The sequence below is a fragment of the Benincasa hispida genome, chromosome 12, assembly GCF_027475165.1.
Source record: "Benincasa hispida cultivar pf3 chromosome 12, pf3_genome.v1.1, whole genome shotgun sequence".
In the NCBI taxonomy this organism is placed as follows: Eukaryota; Viridiplantae; Streptophyta; class Magnoliopsida; order Cucurbitales; family Cucurbitaceae; genus Benincasa; species Benincasa hispida.
The window spans coordinates 2,014,961-2,036,634 of record NC_143489.1 but is presented as its reverse complement, the minus strand read 5'-3'; the positions used below and the strand labels follow the sequence as shown (position 1 = coordinate 2,036,634).

At 34.4% G+C, this 21,674-nt stretch overlaps 2 protein-coding genes across 3 annotated transcripts; both read right to left on the bottom strand.

The window, feature by feature from the left end:
- Positions 1 to 471: 471 nt before the first annotated feature.
- On the bottom strand, positions 472 to 12,440 carry LOC120068153 (Galactosyltransferase family protein). Of its 2 annotated transcripts, XM_090308670.1 has the most exons (12): positions 11,924 to 12,146; positions 5,432 to 5,472; positions 4,965 to 5,067; positions 4,833 to 4,891; positions 4,467 to 4,678; positions 4,309 to 4,372; positions 4,129 to 4,201; positions 1,812 to 1,932; positions 1,604 to 1,691; positions 1,393 to 1,518; positions 1,022 to 1,131; positions 472 to 803 (listed from the first exon to the last, which is right to left on the bottom strand). In XM_090308670.1, the coding sequence occupies exons 1-12, from the start codon at positions 11,996 to 11,998 to the stop codon at positions 655 to 657; spliced, it is 1,221 nt and encodes a 406-aa protein (XP_090164796.1). In that variant the 5' UTR covers positions 11,999 to 12,146; the 3' UTR covers positions 472 to 654. The 2 variants fall into 2 exon arrangements, with proteins under 2 accessions (XP_090164796.1, XP_038875782.1); XM_039019854.2 differs by lacking the exon at positions 5,432 to 5,472 and having other exon boundaries at positions 11,926 to 12,440.
- Positions 8,651 to 10,288, bottom strand: LOC150031694 (uncharacterized). The gene is given in 2 exon segments (XM_090308671.1): positions 8,651 to 9,537; positions 9,666 to 10,288. Coding segments are annotated over 2 exon segments (1,242 nt in total). The 5' UTR covers positions 10,156 to 10,288; the 3' UTR covers positions 8,651 to 8,785.
- Positions 12,441 to 21,674: the final 9,234 nt, after the last annotated feature.

The window sequence follows — 21,674 nt, the reverse complement described above, 5'->3', positions numbered from 1 at the left end:
TGTACCCTTTCGTGGCTTTCCCACCTTGTTCAACATTTTCAACATTACCAAAGTCAAATCATTATTAATTTGATCTCAAAAACAAAGTTCATCCAAATTTTATTTAATAATTTGTTTCTCATAAAAATAAAGTTCCACCTTACTACCTTGATGTGTCCAATTTTTGCGAGATGATTCTATAAAATAAAATTAATTTTTTTTTTTTAAAAAAAAAAAAAAAAAAAAAAAAAAAAAAGAAAAAAAGTCCACTTCACCCGCAACAGATGAAACCCATTAATTAAAGAATTGTTTGACCCAATTTGTTTACAAATATAGCAAAATATTACTACCTATTAGTGATAGATCGTGATAGACCGATGTCTATTGCAGTCTATCGCCCACCGATAGATGTTTATCACAGTCTATTGTGATCCATCACTAATAAACAATGACATTTTACTATACTTGAAAATATTTTAACAGTTTTATCAATTAAAATAATTATCCTTAATTAAATTAATCAACAGCCACTGCCTTGTAATAATGAATAAGCAAAAATTGGGCAGATGGGGAGTTTGTGAACATTAGTGTGGGTTCATAACTTGATAATACAAACAGATATTCTACAAATATACAGTGACAAAAATAAAGATATCATCAAATTCAAAAGCTTTTCTAAAAACTGGTGTGCCAAATAGCTTCATCACCTTCCCCACATCTCTGGTGAACCTCCTCCATTCTCTCCACTGATTTGCAAATGCCACTGCAACTCCAATCAAATGATGCAGCACAAGGATTCCCAGCTTGGGCTTTCCACTCACAGTCTACAACATCCACAGTTAGTCAAATTAAATTCCTTATCTATAAACATAACTTTTTTGCATTTGGTAACCATCGAAACGATTCGACAAAATGTTTTGGCATTTGGTTAGTTTCGATGAAATGCGGTACTATCAGATATTGAATCAAGATAACTCTTCCATGGCCTAGATTTTTGGAATGGCGAAACATATTTAGACATGATGAGGTAGAAAATCCTTACCAAGTGGAGTGCCACAGCAAAGGCTCCTATCATCAATGTGTTCCACATCAAGACCAATGAACCATGAACCCAGGGAAACATCTTCATTTGCAAATTTATGTAGTATGGGCCTGGAGAAGAAGAAAATTCTTCATATAAGTTATGACAGCCAAATTATTACTAAAGTTTCGTTTGATCACTTCTTGGTTAGTTAATAATAAACTTATCACCTCTACTTTCATCTATTGGTTTCTTTGTTTTGTCAAATGTTTATTTAGGAAAGATAAAAACCACAGTAAAGAAATTACAAGAAAACAAACCAAATTTGGGTTATTAAACAGAGCCTACGGCCTAAAATGGTGAGCTACCATTCAGTGTCTGAAAGGACTTACCTATTAACTGAAATGTAGGTAGCCAAATCTTTGGAGATGGCATAAATTTGCCCAGTTGCATGTCTAAAATACTTGTTGCCTTCCTCACCAAATTTCCAGTATTCAGGTTCATGGTACTTTACCCCTCTGCAAAGAATTTATGGTGTTTAATATTTTGAAGTAACATTCCTGGGACTAACATTCTCAAGTATAGAGTATTTAATTTGCTTACTTTTGAGCAAGAACTGGGCCCGACTTCATGCAACCAATATAAACGCGTGGTTTTGATCTATGACGGGCCAAAGTAGAGCCGACCATACCTGTGATTTCTCAATCAGTTTAGTTATGGAGGACAATCTCAGCATTCCACCTCCAACATAAACACACAACGCACTCAAGAGGTAATAGAGCCAATAATCTTAGAATATGAGAATGCTAACCAAGATTTATGTGAACATCGTCATCAACTTTGATAAAGAAATCTGCATCCCACTTAGCAACTGCTGTTGAGAAGTATATTTGGGTTTTCGAGGATAATTCATGGTATCCTTCTATGTGGTTCTGTAAGAAAACAATCAAGTTCAAAGGTTCATTTAACTACGAATGTGTTATTTCAAATAGCAAGTACACAATCTGTATAAACCAAAGTAAATTGAAAGGTTAAAATGCATGGGAATAACTAAGCTAATTAAGAGCTATGGAAGAAAACAAAGTACATATTAACTACTTTAGTTTTGAATATAGCAACACCTTGAAACAACAATTAGTTATGTGTTAGAGTTAAATCAAGTATAAGACCAGCTGGCACATTATAGTGTACATGTGGTGGTTACGTTTGTTTTTTAAGTTCTGGCTGAGAGGAGCTGGAGAACATTTGACCACAAATCTCATGATTGTAATAATAAGAAACTTGAGCTCCAAGGGTGCACTCCCTCACATTCCCTCACAAGTCTGGGATGCTACACCCTTCCACCAATCTCCATATAATTCAAGGATCATCTATAATTATATAGCTTATCTATAACAGATATTTGGAGTCGTAGCTCTGTAGCCCAAAAAGAATCCTTGAACTACCATACCATTACAAAAGAAAAAACGAACGTAAAAGTCCTTCCTCTTTGAAACTACAGATTGCTTGACAAAAAATTGAACTTACAGATCGATATCAGGAGGAATCAGCAATTTGTTCTATTTACACAATGAAAAACTACCATACTTTTATTGATTATAAATACTAAACCAGAGAAAGGATTGTGTGACTTGGTCCAATAATGTCTGCTACTAACATTTCCTCAGACAATTGCTAGATCTCATCTTTCTGTATCTGCATCTGAGCATACCCTAAAAACAATTGCATGATCCAAATTCGTGGAGGTAGTAGTCCTGCAAGCATATTAAATGCAATGCCAAACTGCTAGAGTTGGTTTTATTTCATTTTAGTTGCGTAACTTGCATGGATGCAAAACCAAACTCTTAAGAATGTACCTTGCCATCATGGTTCCCATTCCTAGTTCCCAACAAAACACTACTGTGTATGCCCCAGCTTAAACCTTCATACTTCACAAGGTTTCTTTCTAGCCATTGTATCCCAGTTGCAAGGGTAGGAAGTCCTCGACTATTCTAATATCAGTTGGGGAGAATATGACTCCATTAAAAACACCCTCTGCTCATACTAGTATAACCATCTATCCATATTCTCCTGCGATCAACATTGGGATGTTAGCTTGTCTTCAAGGGTTTCTAGGAATGAAATTATATTTGACTAAAAATCCTATCATAAATATCACTTGGTCTTCAAATTTTCCTTGAAGTTTCATCATGTATGGATGTGAGTCCACATGATTTGAGTTTAATCAGACTCGGCTACTTCTATAGGTAAACTCTAAACCCTCTGAGCCATCTTCCTACAAAATTTTCCTCTTCTTGCATTAGCTTCTTCAGGCATTTGACTGTCACGTACAAGCAATTCATGCAGCTCCTTGTTCTTGCATCAATGGCTAATTGGAAATTTCTCATTATATGAAAGCACGAGTCATGTTAGCTTCTTACATGTAGTTTCAGATACGTCAACAACTACTTTTTGCAGTACAACTTTCTCCATCCCACAAAATCAAAAGTTGAAGGTGTGTTATCAAGAATTTTGCACTTTGCCAATGAAATTTGGATCGAGGATCAGTTGCCCTTGGGTCATAAGTGGTTTTGCATATTAAGAGAAAGTCTTCATCCTCCACTATTTCCATGGTTTCAATGATTTGATTCAGACCAACTGGTCGCAATATCCTCATCTCAGCTCCACTAACAAAATTGTCTTCCCATTTATTCTTTAGTATATTCATTTGTGGAGCAAATAACATTTTGAACTGACATCTATAAGCTTGATTGCTACCTTAGGTATAGAGATTTGAACCTCCAACCTCGAGAGGAGTAGATGCCCACTACAGTTAATATACAAAGTTGATAGAGTCAAGAATAGCCAACGGTTAGAATTAGTAAGAGGTAAAATTTACAAATCTTTCCAAGCATTCAAGAGGATAGACTCTAGCTTTCTCTCAATTATCATTGTCATTCCATAGATTATTTTAATTATTAATATCAGTTAGTAACTCTACCTAACAAAATGCAGATTAATTAAGCCAACCTCCCTAACACCCATAAGTGCCTCACCAGTTGCCAATAGTGATTAACTCTCTCTTCCCTCCCCACATATGCGAAATGCATCTATGGCCTATTTGGATCACAATATTAATGGTTACATACCAGTCTTAGAAAATCCTTATGTTGTGCATCCTCTGCATCAACTGCACGATCCAACACGCCACCAGGAGTTGCACTGAGAAAATAGCATGCTAAATTAACTATGAGATTATGAAGCATGAGATTTTGCAACAGAACAGATTCATGCAATAAGCACAATGCAGGCATTCATGAAAACTTTACCTATGTCCAATGATAAAGCGTATTATAATTCCCTTCTCCACCTCCAGCTTTCTTAGATCTTCACCTAAATTAAATATAACCACTTGTTGTGAGGAACGAGTTTGACTATTCAAAAAGAGAAAACAGTTGCACACAGAGTGACTATGCTATGGTTGAACCTTGAGGCATCCATGTTTCTCTAATAGAGTCTCTTCGCTTTCTGCTGCTGAAAGCCGTAATGATTCCCATAACAAAGAAAACCTTAGGTCGCTCCTTCAAAATCTTGATTCCGGAATCTGTAACCATAGGAGATCCTTCATCATCATCCGCTTTAGAAGCTCTAGCTGCGGCTAGCTGCACCTCCAATGATGAGATTGTTTTGTCTAACGTCCTGAAAAACTCATGTCATAATATGCTTCAAACTTAGAATGAACAATATGGCATTATCAACAATTCATTGTGCATCATTAAACTTGAGAAATGATTGCAAGGAAATAGAAAAGTTCCTTCAACAATACATATACAAGCATGAGAGTAAAACTTACATGATAACATCGTGGGTTTGTGATACTTGAGAAAGAATATCAGCCTGAAGGGAAGCCTCCTGTAACATGAACATGGTCATCAAGATATTGCTGTAAAGGAAAATTTGCAACATTTATTATACTCTAACTTGCCTTCTTCTCACAATTAACAATGGGCTGAGAAGTTTTTGATTGGACTTTCTCTAAAGATGCATCCTCCTCATCTGTTTCTACTGGATCGGGCACAGCCCAAAACCTATAAGACAAAGATAAAAAAATAATAATAATAGTAAATCAATCTACCAACTAACTTATCTAAATGGATAAAATTTCATAGCATGGAGAAGATATTGGAAATATGAATCTTTCTAACAATAATTAAGAATATGCACATTATCATACGTATAATTTCAATGTAGATAAAAACTCTAGGTTTAAAAGGAACAGCAACTAAGGGGCAATTCCATATCTTTACAACAAATCTAGCTAACTATCAGAGCACAAGGATCTCACTCTATTGATTTGAACTCACTGAGAGAATCTTTACGCATTACATCAAGAAGACAGGCATTACCTAAGAGTCTAAGACCATTCCAAAGTAAGAAAAGAAAAGAACTCACATTGCATATCTGCCCTGTGGGCCCAAATTTGAAGGTTTTAAGTTTGTAAAACAAAATGAGAGTTATCCATGTCCCCGTATTTCTTCTCAGTATCAGGTTCAAGAATATACTGATAGAATTCCAAACTAGGATTGGAGATTTTATTATATTCAAGTCGTACTGAACGATTACAAGAACAGAAAGAAAAGAAAGCTGCCCTGCTTCCTCTCACAGTAGAGAGCAAAGCTTCAGCCCCACTACAACTATCCCAAAATATTCACTAAATCTCTCCGGTCCTCTCCCCTCCCCTTTTAACATAACCTTCGTTTCCTAACTAACTAAGAGTCACTAATAGTCGTGGTCTCCATCTCCCCAACTGAAGCGCCTTCATCTTTTCCAACTTTTCCATTATTACCTTTACTCTTCCTCCTTTGATACTGAAATACGATCGGTGGCCTATCATTACCTCCTTCCTCCACATTTACCTTGTCCTCAAGGTAAAAAGTCGGAAATTGCTTCTAGAAATCATCCACTAACTCCCAAGTTGCCTCATATGCCTCGGCAAACCCTTCCATTTCACCAAAACTTCCCGTCCATTGTGCGAAGAATGAGGGCGATAACCCAACACCTCTTCTGGTTCAATCAACCATTTATGACTCTCATTCACCAATAGGTCCACTATTTGAGTTTCACACTGTTGTCCTACCACTTTCTTCAATTGTGATACGTGAAAAACAGGATGTATGACTGCTAATGGGGGAATTTCCAACTTGCAGGCGACCATCCCAATCCTTTCAGTGATTTTATACGACCCAAAGTACTTGGGAGACAACTTTACATACCACTGCTGATGTACAGAAATTTGTCAATAAGGTCTGAGCTTCAATAAGACCCAATCTCCTACCTGAAATTCCACATCCCATCTCTTCTTATCAGCATATTTCTTCATCTTGTCTTGAGCAACTCGCAAATGCTCTTTGAGAACCCGTAAAACCTCATCCCTATCTCTCAATTGCTGATCTAAAGTAGCATTTGAAGTACAATTATCACCATTATAAATCAAGGGAGGAGGCAGTCGTCCATATACAATCTGAAAGGGGGTCATTCCGGTCGACACATTATACGTGGTATTATACTAGTATTCAGCCCAATGCAGCCAATTAATCCATTCCTTTGGCCATTCAGAAAAGCAACGCAAATACATCTCCACATTGCGATTGACTACCTTAGTTTGATCGTCCAATTGTGGATGATAAGCCGTACTTCGATGTAGTTTGGTACCTGAGAGCTGGAAAAGTTCCTGCCAGAAATGACTCACAAACACCTTGTCTCGATCAGAAACAATGGACTTTGGAATCCCATGTAGCTTAACTACTTCCCTACAAAATACATTAGCTACAACTACAGCATTCAAGGGAGGTTTTAAGGCTAGAAAATGTCCATACTTACTCAAACTCAATTTGTCCACCACAACGAGGATTACATCATGACCCTTGGCCTTTGGTAATCCCTCTATGAAATCCATTGAGATGTCAGCCCAAACAACATCAGGAATTGTTAGCGGCATCAACAAACCTGCTGGAGACAAAGCCAAAGTCTTGTTCCTTTGACATACCATACATTCCTCCACGTATTTTTTAACATCCCTCTTCATTCCTTCCCAATACAACTCTCCTGATAAACGTTTATAAGCCCTCAAAAAACCATAATGGCCACCAAATACCGAATCATGTTATGTGTGTAAAATAGTAGGAATTAAAGTAGATGTTTTGGATAGAACTAACCTCCCTCTGGATTTCAGCACTCCCTGCTGTAAAGAAAAATCATGAACTCCCTCTTCCTTCTGTAGCACTCTGGTTTGATACTCTGTAATTTATCATCCCGTTCCACCTCTTTTTGGATGACTGCTATGTCTATCAGTGTAGGAGTAGTTAAGTTCGCGAGCTGAACATTGGATTCTACCCGTGATAACGCATCTGCTGCTCCATTTTCCAGTCCCGGCCGGCAAATCACTTCAAAGTCATACCCAAGAAACTTGGCAACCCACTTCTGATGTTGTGGTTGTATGGTTCTCTGTTCCAATAGAAATTTCAACGCCTTTTGATCCGTCTTGATCACAAATTTCCTCCCTAACAAATATGGCCTCCACCTTCGCACAGCCATTACCACAACCAATAGCTCCCTTTCGTACACCGGCTTGGCTCGGTCTCTCATAGATAAGGTGACTATAGAAGGCAATTGGTTGTTTCTGTTGAACTAGCATAGCTCCGATTCCATGTCCTGAAGCGTCAGTCTCCACCTCAAAAGGCAAACCAAAATCTGGTAATGCTGGCACAGGCAATGTCATCATAGCATGTTTTAACTTTTCAAATGCTTCCTGAGCCTCCTCTGACCATTAGAATGCCCCTCCTTTCAATACTTGAGTCAACGAGGCTGCAATACTCCCATGATTGTGCACAAATCGCCAATAATATCTTGACAGTCCTAAGAATCCCCGTATCTCCCTGATAGTTTAGGGTATTGTCCATTCCAAGATAGTTGTTACCTTCTCCGGATCCACCTCCACTCCCTTTCCCGAGATTATATGCCTCAAATATTCCACGCGCTCCTTAGCAAACTGACACTTCTTACGGTTAGCATATAATTCGTTCTCCCTCATAACAGATAGTACTACTTTCAGATGTTGCAAGTGATCTTCCAAATTCTTGCTGTACACCAAAATGTCATCAAAGAAGACTAAGACAAAGTGTCATAGGTATGGTTTAAAGATGGTGTTCATCAAGGCTTGAAAGGTGGAAGGAGCATTGGTTGGTCCAAAAGGCATTACCAAAAACTCGTAATGGCCTTCATGGGTTCTAAAACTTGTTTTCTCAATATCTCCAGGATGCATTCTTATCTGATGATAACCCGACTTCAAGTCTAACTTAGAAAATAGCTCCGCTCCATTCAATTCATCAAACAATTCTTCTACCACTGGTATAGGAAATTTGTTCGGAATAGTTGCATTATTGAGAGCTTTGTAATCCACACAAAACCGTCAGCCCCCATCCTTCTTTCTCACCAACAGTACTGGGCTTGAATACGGGCTTGTGCTGGGTCTGATAATCCCTGAATCCAACATCTCTTCCACTAATTTTTCCATTTCAGCTTTCTGCTGATAGGCATAACGATACAATCTTACATTGATTGGATTCGTCCCCTCCTTCAAGTGGATGTGATGCTCAATACTTCTGCATGGAGGAAGCTCCTCCGACCATTCAAACACATCCTCAAACTTGTGCAACAAGGTGGGTATTGATTCCGAGATGGTGTAGACTTCCTCTATTCCATACCATTCAGCCATTGATACGCCTCCTTCTATCATTCAACATTCAATTAGAAACCCCTGTCCTCCTCAATCCACGATCTCATCATGCTCTTCAAACTCACTCTCGCTTTCGTCAAACTCGGGTCACCACGAAGAGTTACCTTACGATTCTTGTGATCGAAGGTCATTGTTAAGTTTCGCCAGTCCACTTCTGTCTTCCCTAACGAATGAAGCCATTGCATGCCCAAAATCATGTCCACTCCCCCAAGCTCTAACGGCAAGAAACTATCCTTCACCGTCCATTCTCCGATCGTGACCTCCACCTTACACAATCCTTTTCCTTTAACCGCCGAGCCAGATCCCAAGACCACTCCATAATTTGTAGTTTCTATAATTTCCAAGAGCAATCGCTTCGCTAATCCTTCAGATATGAAATTATGAGTTGCTCCGCAATCAATCAATAACACGACCAGCTCACCCCTTATCTCCCCTTTGATCTTCATTGTTCGTGGATTGGTTAATCCCATAACTGAATTCAACGAAAGTTCAGCTACTATAGAGACTTCTTCTTCCATGGTCAACATGTTCAATTCTAGTACCTCTTCTCTCAGATCGTCCTCCTCGTACAGTTCCATTTCTTCCCCGGACGCATGCACCACCAGCAATCTCAGCTCTCTGAGTTCGCGTCCTTTACATCGATGTCCCACAATGTACCTCTCATCACACCTGAAACAGAGTCCCTTCTCCTTCTCCGCTTGAAATTCCGCGTCCGTTAATCATCAGGACGATCCTTCCCTCCGATTTTCCCCGATCGACACCCCTCTCAGTGTAATCGTCCTCATCGGAAATGATTCACTAGTTTTCCTCCATCTTTCACTTCTCCAATATTACTTATTTTATTCATGGCATCGCTATTTATTTTAGTACCATGCAGGGTTTGGATCTTACCTCCGAATGTCTTTGCCCGACCCGCTTCTGATCCCACATTCTCACGATCCTCAACCCGTTGGGCCAATGACATCATTTGCGCCAACCTGACCGATCCCCAGCATTCCACCTCTGCCTTGATCCATGGGGCAAGTCCATTTATAAATGTCTCCTCCAACACTTCACTCGAAAGATGCGGCAACAGAGCCACCAACTTATCAAACAAATTCCAATACGCCTCCACCGTCAACTCTTGCCTGATTGCTAAGAACCTTTCGCAGATCGATCTTTCTCTCAGCGATCGAAATCGAACCAACAACCTCTGTTTTAAGTCCTGCCAATCTTTAAACGGCTCACGTCCCTCTTTGGACCGGTACCAATCCAACGCTGTTCCGTCAAAACTGATCACTGCTACCGTCATTTTCTCCGATTCCGTCAGCTTGTGGATCTGAAAGTACCAATCAGCTCTGAATGACCACGAATCCGGATCACTTCCACTGAATGCCGGCATCTCAACCTTCTTAAATTTGCTTCAGTCACTCACCAATTCTTCTACTCCCAATTTGGCTGCATTATTCAACACAGTTTTACTATTTGATCCTTCCTTTTCCTCCATCGAGACTGTCTTACCTTTCGCCATTTCGGCCACATACGAAATTAGCATCTTCTGGGGCCTTTCCACTTGCATTCCCAATCGATCGATACTCTTAGCCAACAATGCTAAGTTCTCCTCAATGGTCAACAATTTCTACATCTCTACTCGGAGACCGAGATCTCCTGATCCAACAGTTCCAACTTCTCCTCAAATCGCTTTTGAGCCATCACTCCCAGGGGAATGCTCTGATACCAATTTGATAGAATTCCAAACTAGGATTGGAGATTTTATTATATTCAAGTCGTACTGAACGATTACAAGAACAGAAAGAAAAGAAAGCTACCTTCTCACAGGCGAGAGCAAAGCTTCAGCCCCACTACAACCACCTCAAAATATTCACTAAATCTCTCTGATCCTCTCCCCTCCCCTTTTAACATAACCTTCATTTCCTAACTAACTAAGAGTCACTAATAGTCGTGGTCCCCTGGGCAGAAGCGTCTTCATCTTTTCTAACTTTTCCCATATTACATCTCGCTACCTCTTTAGTTGCCACCCCCTACTTGCTCATTCGAAATGACTACCACAAGAAAGTCGCTCCTATCTCTAAGGGGGCTTATGCACTCCACGACTTTCTTATGTCATGAGGGATCTATTAGCAGCAAATTCCCCATACATCTCGAGGCACCTACCAAAAAGATACTCTGAAGGCTTCGGGATCGAGGTATCATTAGCCGAAGAAGACCCTGGCCAATCCACGTGGCCTGCTTGACGAACGTCAGCGACGGAGACATCATAAATTGGTCCGCGAGCATCGCAATAAGTCTTCTGTCCTACTACAGGTGCTATGACAACCTTTACCAACTCCGAACGATTGTCGACCACCAAATCCGCTGGTCTGCAATACTCTTCCTCCTTTGATAATGAAATCCGATCAGTGGCCTATCATATACGTGCTTCACTGCTTACAGGAAAATAATCCTTGTAAAGTTTAGGAAGTACCAACTTAACTTGCCACATCTAAGCCTTCTACATTTCCTTATCTCTCCGAAAATGAGAGATAAGCATAAAAGAAAAATGTGGATTCACAAAGACACAAAGTCCATCCCAGCTTTAGAAACTTGGTACTTTGTTTTCAGGATCAGTAAATAAAATTTGAACTTGATACTGACAATTTAACCATCCAAAATAATATGCTTTTCGTGCCATAGATCTCATAAGAGCACCACCATCCAACCAAAAAGCCGAAGTTCAAAAAAATTAATCTTTCTTGCCAACGCCACGACAAGATATAGTTCTCACAATTTTCTGACTACCGAGATTGAAAAATGCCAGAGAACCATATGAATATAAAGTAATCTACATCTACAGCCTAAAGAAGAAATCAGAAACAGGAATCTTCTGCGATTGGCCAGAAATTTGCAACACCCAATACCAAAAGATCCAGTTCCAGGAAGTCCCAAATGCTAAAAGAAACATAAAATGCCTTCACAAATCAAAGAACCCCATGCAGCCTAAAGATAATTTCCTTCTACTACTACCTATTCTCCATCCGATCAGCCAAATTTCTCAAAAGAACAGCTCAAGAACACGACCCACTATCCTCATTGAAAATGGCAACACCCCAACACCAACAAAAACATCCCATTCAGTACAAGATCTCAGGCACAAATGAGAGAGAGAGAATACCTGTCGACAACAAAAATACCCAGGAAGAAGCTAGCAATGCAAAACAGAAAAACCCATCTGGGAGAAAAGCCATTGGTGGGCTTATGAGGTCTGGTGAGACCCATTAGAGCCCAGAAGCTTCCAAAGCTCAACGAAGCGCTTCCAGGTTATTCTCTTGAGATTAAAAGCGTCAGAAAGAAGAACCGAAATGAACCCATGAAAGAAGAAGAGAAGAGAAGCAACAAAATCAGTGTCTTAAAGAGAAAGAGGATTGTGTTTGCCGTCAAAACATGGGGAATTGAAGAATGGTTTTTCCTTCGCTGTTCTCTGCTCTGTTCTGAGGTTATGGGCAGAATCGAAATGGTAGAATGTGATGGGTTTTTTTGTTTTCGAAATTCGATTGTGTTTTTGAATCGCTGGCTCACGGGAATGTGAAAAAATGGTATATTCATAAAGAATTGGACTCGGGTCTGTGCTACCCCACGTCAAGGTCAAGCGGTATCTGAAGCAAACAGCAGATGTAAAAAAAAAACTCTGGATTTTGGGGTCTTTTTCTTTCCATCTTTTAGCCTGATTTTCAAATTCTATTTTCTAAACCTCTATTTATAAACTTAAATTTCAATAAATAGAATTATATTTATGGCTTTACAATAATAGAAAATAAAAACATGTTCAAAAAATATATAAAACAACGTTTTAGTCCCTTTATTTTAGATTTTATTTCATTTTTAGTTTTTGCTCGTAAATGTCTAAATTTAGTCCTACAAATAAAGTAGCCTTTGTTGTTAAATTATTTAAAAAAAAAAAAGATAGCTAGCCTATTCACATGTGTTTTTTCATTATCTGAAAATTATTATTATTATTTAACCTATTTTAATAAAAAAAAAAATTCAAAATCTAAATTTATAAAGATTATCTTGACGCTCCAATGCATCCTTTATTTCTGCTCTTCTTTTCACGCATTTGAAGAATGTTATCTGAGCAAGAGCATTTATAGGTAACATTCAAGCTCCTTTGAGGACTCCATTTATGCACTCGGATAGATTTGTCATCATCCACCCATATCTGAATCCTTCATCATGTGCTTGAGTCCATTGCTATAAACTAATGTTGTCAAAAAAACTTAGACAGCTCCGATTTATTCTTTTGATATCTTCAATTGCTTTGTTGAACTTTTGAATTTGAAACTAATACCCGACACGATAAACATAATTTTTCAATGAATTCAATTTATACTTTTTATTGAAGTTGCTGACGATATGTCGTAAGCAAAAACGATGGTGACATTTCAGTCCCGTCCAACCATTTGCTAGGTTGTTCACTACTGCAATTATACCAGCATGTCGATCTGAAATTAAACACACCTCTTCGTGTGTTACAATTTCTCTCAGGTGTTTCATACTTAGTGATCTCAAACAAGCCATCTACCGAGCGGTACTGTTCATATAACAAGTGGCAAGCATTCGGCATTCCATGCTCGCATTTTATGGCCGTTTGCTCATATTTTAACATAAACTACGAAGATTTTATTGAGGACTACTATAAATTGTCAACATTCGCTCCCAGAAATATAGCCATCCCCACCCCCTCACGTCAATCCCACAAGCCTCCGTCTAATTCAAAATGATAACAAAATACATAGGTTGTTAGAAGCAACTCGAGTACACAGATACATATAGTATACCATCTCATTACTTTATTTCCTCTATGAGGGAAAAAGAAAAGTAATAAACCTGCAATCTCGAGGGTGGATACGTGTCGAAACTTCAACCTTCGACAACCTAAGCGAGATTCGCGAGATTTCCCTTGTCGATGGTTGAAGTTTCGGCTTATGTATTGTTTTCAAGTTTTTTTTTGTTCGTCGAGTTCTCAACGTTCGACCTCCACATTAGTCGAGCCCTCAACGTTCGACCTCTAGCCTTGAACTCCCAAAACAACAATATTTCTCTAATAAGTTTCAAAACAACAATATTTCTCTAATAAGTTTTGAAAACAACAATATTAATATTAAAGGTCCATTATTAATACATACAGTCTATAAAAGAAAAATAAAAGGAAAATAAAAGTTTGAATTTTTTATTTTGATTAAAGCTTAAGGTTTATACATATAAAGTTTAGTGCACACAAATCAATAGATAAAGAGAAGAGAGAGAAAAAGGAAAGAGAGAAATTATTATTTTTTTATAACTTGTTTATTTTAAAATTTGATTTTGGGTCTCGATGTAGTATGTTCTACACATGCCTAAGACTTGTTGGTTGCATTTTGGTTTTCTAGGTTGCCCATACCTTGTAACCATTAAAATAATTAACTAAATAATAAAAAAAAATCTTGACTCATTACAAATACAAATATTTTAATTCAAGTCACATCCTTATTTTATGGGACAGGGGATATGTCATTTTCACTTTATATTATAAATTTCCTAGGTTTTTATGAGACCTCGTGCTAAATTTAGTTAGATAATTAATGCATGTCAAAAAAGAAAAAAAGAAAAAAAATAGTCTATGATTGAATAAACATTTGTAATGTAGTTTGATTAAACATTTTTTTTTAGTGTTTCATTTTGAAAATAAATCATTTTAAAAAAAATGAAATAACCCTTAAAATAGTTTTTAAAATACTTTTTAACATTTATTTCAATCAGGTTTTATCAAAAGAATTTAAATTAAAACACTTTTTTTAGTCAATGTAAACAGACACTTATTCTACAAAGCATCCAATGACATATTTGGAAGTATTTTAGAAATGGTAATCTAAACAAAGTTGATTCATTAACAGTGATTTATTAAATATGATTTCTATACCCTCGTCTTTTGGGCTAAATTATTTATTTATAATTAATTTTGTAAAACTATGATAAATCACTTTGTCCAAATGATTTAAATTTAATTACAAGTATTTTTAAATGGTTAAATGTTTGTTTTGAAATGTGGTTATAATTTTAAAATCATAAAATTATGAAAAAGAAACATTATATTTGAGATTGAAAAAAATTGAGACAGGCAAACGGAAAATTATAAAGAGAAAAATGTTAAGAGGCAATAGAGACAAAGAAAATTTGAATAAAGAAATAAAGTTACAAAGATATAAGAATTTTGGGGAGAATGGCAAACTTTTATGGAGAATAACTTTAAAAGGAAAAAAAAAAAAAAAAAAACCTCGAGCGAGGAAAAAAATTCGAGGGCAGCAAGTTAGAGAAATAAATTTTAAAAATAGAGAAAAATTTTGAGAGAGTTAAAATGCATTTTTCAAAAATGATATTCTTTATTAAAAAAATAGAGGACATTATAAACATTTTAGAGAGAGAAAACTTGATAAACTTTAGAGAGAGAGAGATAAAAATTCTATAAAGAGACAGTTTTTTTAAAAAAAAAATTTATGACAGAATAAAGTGAAATAGAAGGATATTTCTTTAATATGAAATAGTAGTCTTTTTAAAAAGAAAGCACTCACAATCATCTTTCCAAATCATTTATTCATAATTAACAATTTTAGAAGGAAAATTTATTTTAGACATGTCAAAAGAGATTTTGATTCTTCCAAAATTACCTTAAAACATGTCCTATGTAAAATCTTACAAAATCTTAAAAATTATTATTATTTCAAATTAAAGAGCTATTATATGAGAATATTTATAAAGCCAAACCATAACTAATTAAATTCAATTATTACTACATAAAGTAGGTTACGTTGCTTCAATGTCAAGTAACCATATGCATGACGTTTTTGAAAATGTTAAGTAATCGATTGTCAAGTAAAATGTGATAATTTGATCTCAAAAATAGGTCAAGTCATATGTTTCCTGAGACAATTTTTGTGTCAAGAAACATAATACACTTGACATTGGTAACACGTCAAATTTATTGATTCTTCACGTTGATTACGTATCATATGATAGTTACTCTTGACATTTTTTATTTGTCAAATATATGTTTATTTTGACACAAAATGGTGGACAAATTATTTAATTTTTTACACGGTAATGTAATCTATACTTTTTTTTTCTAAATTAAACATATCAATTTTTCATTTCTCTGCATTACGTGTGTTCCAACAATAAGATAAAATTATTTCTTCAACTAAAATAAACAGCTGCATATTTGAGGTCTATTACCAACCCAAAATATCAAAGTAGCAATTCCATTCTTCTATTATCTTTTATATAATGAACGATTTCAAAATCTATTACAGTACATACTACCCTACCCCAATATGCAATAATTCTAAAATTTCAAGAACTATAATTTCCAATCATGTACTATTCCAAAATCATGAGACTACAAATATCTATCCTCTACCACATATTCTTTTCAAGTCTATAACCCATAATGTCTATTGACAAAAATATTTTACACAAAAAAGTACATGGGCATTTCCATTATAGCCATACACAAAATTTACAGCCAAATACATTGTCCATGATCTAAAAATTCAACCCCGCTCGTACTTCATCCAATTCAAATTACGAGTATGAGGTCCTTTAATTGTACCAACCTATATAAAATTTTAAAAAGTCAAATATACATTTTACACTATTTATACACTAAAAAATAAAAATAGGTCATATTACACTACTATAATATTACAATATAAGTAGTTTAAAAACATGCCACATTTGTGATAATGCTCTTGTCTTTAGTCATGATTTTTCGAATACATCTCATAACATAATACCCACATTTGACAGTTCCCACTTGTAAAGGACATTACAATTCAAAACCAATAATACATATTACATTAACATATGCACTAAATGTACATCATTTTATTAATTCTTTAAATGCTCTTATGCTTGTCTTTCCTACTTTCTAGAATGTGGTTTTTCGAGTTTTTTTCAAATTCTTTTGAGATTGAAAAATCGTCACTATCTTGCATTTGCCAAAAGAGTATAGTATAATATTAAAAATGAAATAAATTTTACACCAAATACAAAAAAAAAAAAAAAAAAACACACAAACACACACGAACAAAATTAACTTACATAATTGTTATGTATTTGATATCATCTCGCGAATTTGTTCTCAATGAGTTGAGATAGTACACCACGTCATCATACGCATTAATAACAATTAATGACAAATGGTCACTAAATAAAATACACAAGTAATTAGCATTTATAATTAACGTGAAAAAATTCAAAAATATCCGTGAAATCTCCACTTTATAAAAAAAAAATGTCAAGTAAGTAAAAGTTGCAAGTATTAAGTAATGAAGATTTTGTAGAGTAAGTTAATATAGTCAATACAACTGTAAAATTCAGTTAATACAAATATAGACTAACAAAATAACAACTTATGTTTAACTCACTTAATATTCCCCTTAAACACAAGCCAGAGAGAGCATAAAATTGATGCCTGCTAGTTGAGATGCGGAAAAGATGAACTGAAGCAACATATCTTTCCGTAGAACTTATTCACGAATAAAATGGATGTCCACTACGACATGTTTAGTTAGTTGAATAGCGAGGGTGGTACTGTACCAAAAATTTTGAAGATCTTGAAGAAGTTGTAGCTAAGGCACAATTTACCCTCGCTCAGTGGGTCGCCCTGACTCATCCCAACCCTAAAAAGTAAATGCATAAACTTCTTTTATGGTATTTGAAGCTCGTTACTTTTTAAAATTTTCCAATGTGGGACAATTGTACTTATAATACTTTGAGAGAGTATTCAGTTGTGTGAGTGATATAATGTTTTGAGAGAGTATTCTTGTAATTGGAATCAGGAGAGATTTATATGTGATTGTAAAAAAAATAAAAAATCACAAAATAAATTTTTTTTCTGGTTCATAGCTTTTTTCTCCCGTTTGAAGTTTTTTTTTTCGTTAATTCTTATATTTTCAGTTTTATTCTCTTTTTTAATTTCTCAATTATTTTTTCAGCTTATTCTTAGTGAGAGGTTGGTTTGTGAAATTAATGTCTACCTAATGTAAACTAACTCTCTGACCCTCTTATTTATTCCCATACTAATGATCCTAATAGATTGTTTGGTTGGGTCGCTCAACTTTTCCAAATTTTGTCACCTGAGTTGGTTTCTTACGAAAAGGATCATGTTAATTTTGTGTGCTGTGTATTTTAAACGATTGCACTCCTTCTCAACTAGTCTTTTGATATGACTCTATATGTAATAATAATAAAGAATATACATAGAAAGTGCCTATATATGACCACCCAATAGGATTGGCAATGTTAAATTTAGGATGGATAAAAATACTTATGGTTAATAGAAATTCACTTAATATTTACAAATTTAAAGGCTTATTTAATTATACCAAAAACTAAAATCTATCCCACATCTCAAATCATAATTTGAATAAGAAATCAAACTAATTCACGTATAATAAACTAATCTATGATTAAATTTGATTTTAAGAAATTTTTGTAAAGGTTTTCTTAAAAAATTCTACAATATATTATATATATATATATATATATATATATATATTGTCTTTTTTCCTGTAAGTAATTAATCAGGTCTCTATGGAAGGAAAAAAAAAAACAAAAGGACAGAAATGCAATATTTTTAAGGTTTAGGGTTAGGGTTAGCACTCTCCTTTCCATTTCTTCACTCCAACAACATTCTTAGCTGGAAATCAAACCTAGTTTCATCTTCACAGTTAGTCAAATTTGTCAAGTTGCAAAGAAATACTTTGTCAATGAAATTTATATATTTATTTACTAATAAAAAGGAAAGAGATGATTATTTTAAATTTGATTTAAATCCTGTTTGATCTTTAAATTATCAATTTTGTTTTATTTTAGTCCTTAAAATTTTAAAATATTTATTTTACTCCCTAAACTTTCAAATAGTAGCTATTTATGTGTTTGATGTTAAGATTCCGTTAAAAACTAACAAATTGATGATGACATGGCTGATTTTTGTGCTATGATGTGGCATTGTAATTAGATTGTCAATTAATTAAGTGAGTCGGGCATTTGGGTCAAATTTCCGTATTTGGGTAATTTGGATTTTAACACACCCACTTCCCTTCAAGTGTCGAAGCCTTCACACCATTACAGTTTATCGATTATTCTTCTCATTCTAAAAAACAACACAACTTTGTACTTTTGTAGAAGGAGAACACGAGAGAAATAAGATAGATATTCCTTTTATTTCGGGGTGAGACTGTTTATTGTGAGTGTTCAGTCCACTTATTGTATAAGCAATACTTATTTTCATTTAAACTTTTACCAAAATGTTGGGTTTTATGTTTAGTCCAATTGAAACTAATTTGGGTTGATCCATCTCGAAAACCCTAAATTTTCTTTTATGTGATATGGGTATGATCTAAGAAGGAGGAGGGTAAAAAAAATACAGAAAACGGAGAGAAATAGAAGGAGAGCAGTGTAGTTCGATGTTGGAGATTCAACCATTGGATCATATTGAATTTTGGTCAGCCTGTTGAGAATATATAGGGCCTCGTTTTGAACGGTTAGATCATCGTTTTGAGTTTTGGTTTATCTATAGTCGCTACTTAACAGAACTTGTAAAATTGGGTAATATTTTCATTATTTTTATCTCTCAATCATTGATCTCTTATGTATGAAAGTATTGGCAGATTGTGAATCTTTGTACGACTAATTTTGGTTCATTTTCCCTCAATTTTATCGAAAGTTGACAAGTGACTCCTCGCAAGTCCCATGGTTTATACTCTTCACATCGAGGAGGTTTTCCACATATATTTCGTGTGTTATTTGTTTTTAGTCTTTCAAAATTTTATGGTTTATTGTTGTTCATTATTAGTTGATCGTTTGGTGATTAACTTGTAGTGTATTGAAGTACTATTGTTTGGTTGATTATCTTAGAGGAGATCCTAGTAACTTGCTAGTATATTATTTGGGTCTTTATCACTATCGTCCTTGGTAAAAAATGGTGTGTGTAAACTCGTTCTTTTACTGCTGTGGGGATTTATGCTTTCTTTTGGAATTAAATTAAGAGTGTTTGAGATCATAACTGGGTTTTAAGATTTATGAGCAAAATAACCTATGTATCCTAATGACTTTTCAAATCCAATCCATTTTATGGAAAGATGCATTTATTTTTAATTTTCTTTTTCAGAAAGATCATGGAAGATTTGGAAGTTAAAAGAAGGAATTAAACATGGAAAGGAAAAGAAAAAAATCAATAAATAAAAGAGAATTTTCAAAGATTTTTTTAAAAATACTATTTATTAAGCAGAATATTTTCAAAAATAGAAAAGGTGGAAAATTATTTAGATAAAATAACAAAATTTTAATCTTTTTTAAAGTCTATCTATGTTTATGAGTTTTTTTTACACTATTTTTATAAATAATTTGACATTTTTTTTTTTTTTTGTATTGGTGAAAATTTTCATAGTACTCCCTGAACCATCTCTTTACCAAGTGCAAGTGTGGAGAAAAGTCTTCCACGGAATTTTAGCTAGGTTTATCTTAGGAAAGAGGTTAAGATCTATCAAATTGCCACACAAATGTCTCCCCTATAATTTTAGTCAGAATATTTGGATGGGCAAGAATCCATTTTACCCAATGTTCGGTCCTTAGTTGACCCTATATTTACATTAGGAGGGGAAAAAAATAGGAAAATTCTTATAAATATAAAAAATAAAAAATATTTACATTTTATACCAAAAAAATTTCAAGAGTGTTTTGTATTTTTAGATACTTTTGTAAATATTTTTAAATATTTTTTTTATATTTAAAAAAGCCAAAAAAATACAGGGTTGATCTCTAGATTTTGGGTTAAATTTGTATTTGGTCCCTAAATTTTAAAATATTATACAATTAGTCCTTAAATTTTAATTTTGATTTCAATTTAGTCCCTAAAATTTTAAAATCTTACACTTTTACATTTGAAATTTGAGTTTTGTTTCAATTTAGGTCTCTATTTTTAAAATTTTACATTTTTTACCTCAATTTTTATGAATGCTCACTTTTAATAATTGATGTCAAAGTCTATTAATTAGTTCAAAATAATTATGAAGTAAAATATTAAATTTTGCCAACAAGAGCATAACTCAACTAGCATAGTGTTCATACTATCAACCTCGAGATTTGAGGTTTGATTCTCCTTTCCCACACTTTAATTACAATACCTTTGCAAAAAATAAAAAATAAAATAAAATAAAATTTTAAGTTTCATTTTAAAAGCAATGAAAAATAGTGAAACTTAATCAATAATAATTAATTTAATGATTTTAAATGTATCAACATATATCAAGGGTTTGACAAAAAAAAAAAAGAGTATTTATCAAAAATTGATATTGAAAATATAAATCTTGGAAACAAACTAGGGGCCAAATTGAAACAAAACTAAAATGTTCATGGTAAATGAAACATTTTAAAACCTGAGAATTAATTGAAATCAAATTTATAATTTGAGAACTAAATATGTATCGTTTTGAAACTTAAAACAAAATAGAAATTTAACCCAAAACTAGGGACCAAAAATATATTTTCCCTCTAAACATGTCCTCAATCTCTTTGTTCTTTAACCAAATTTTAACATCAATAACTAAAATAGATATTATTAAAAAATTTAGGGATTAAAATAGACGTTTTAAAAGTTCAGGATCAAAATGGAATAAAATTGATAGTTTAGAGGTTAAAATAGGATAAAATCTTTAAAATATTTAATTAATAATAATAATAATAATAAACTGTTCAGCTGGCGTACGTGTTGTACTGTTCCCTCCTCCAAGGCCCTTCGTAACGTGATGGCGTTCCCAGGTACAAAACATCCCATCTTGAATCGTCAAGAATAAATTATTATTATTGTTATTATTTTTAATTGAC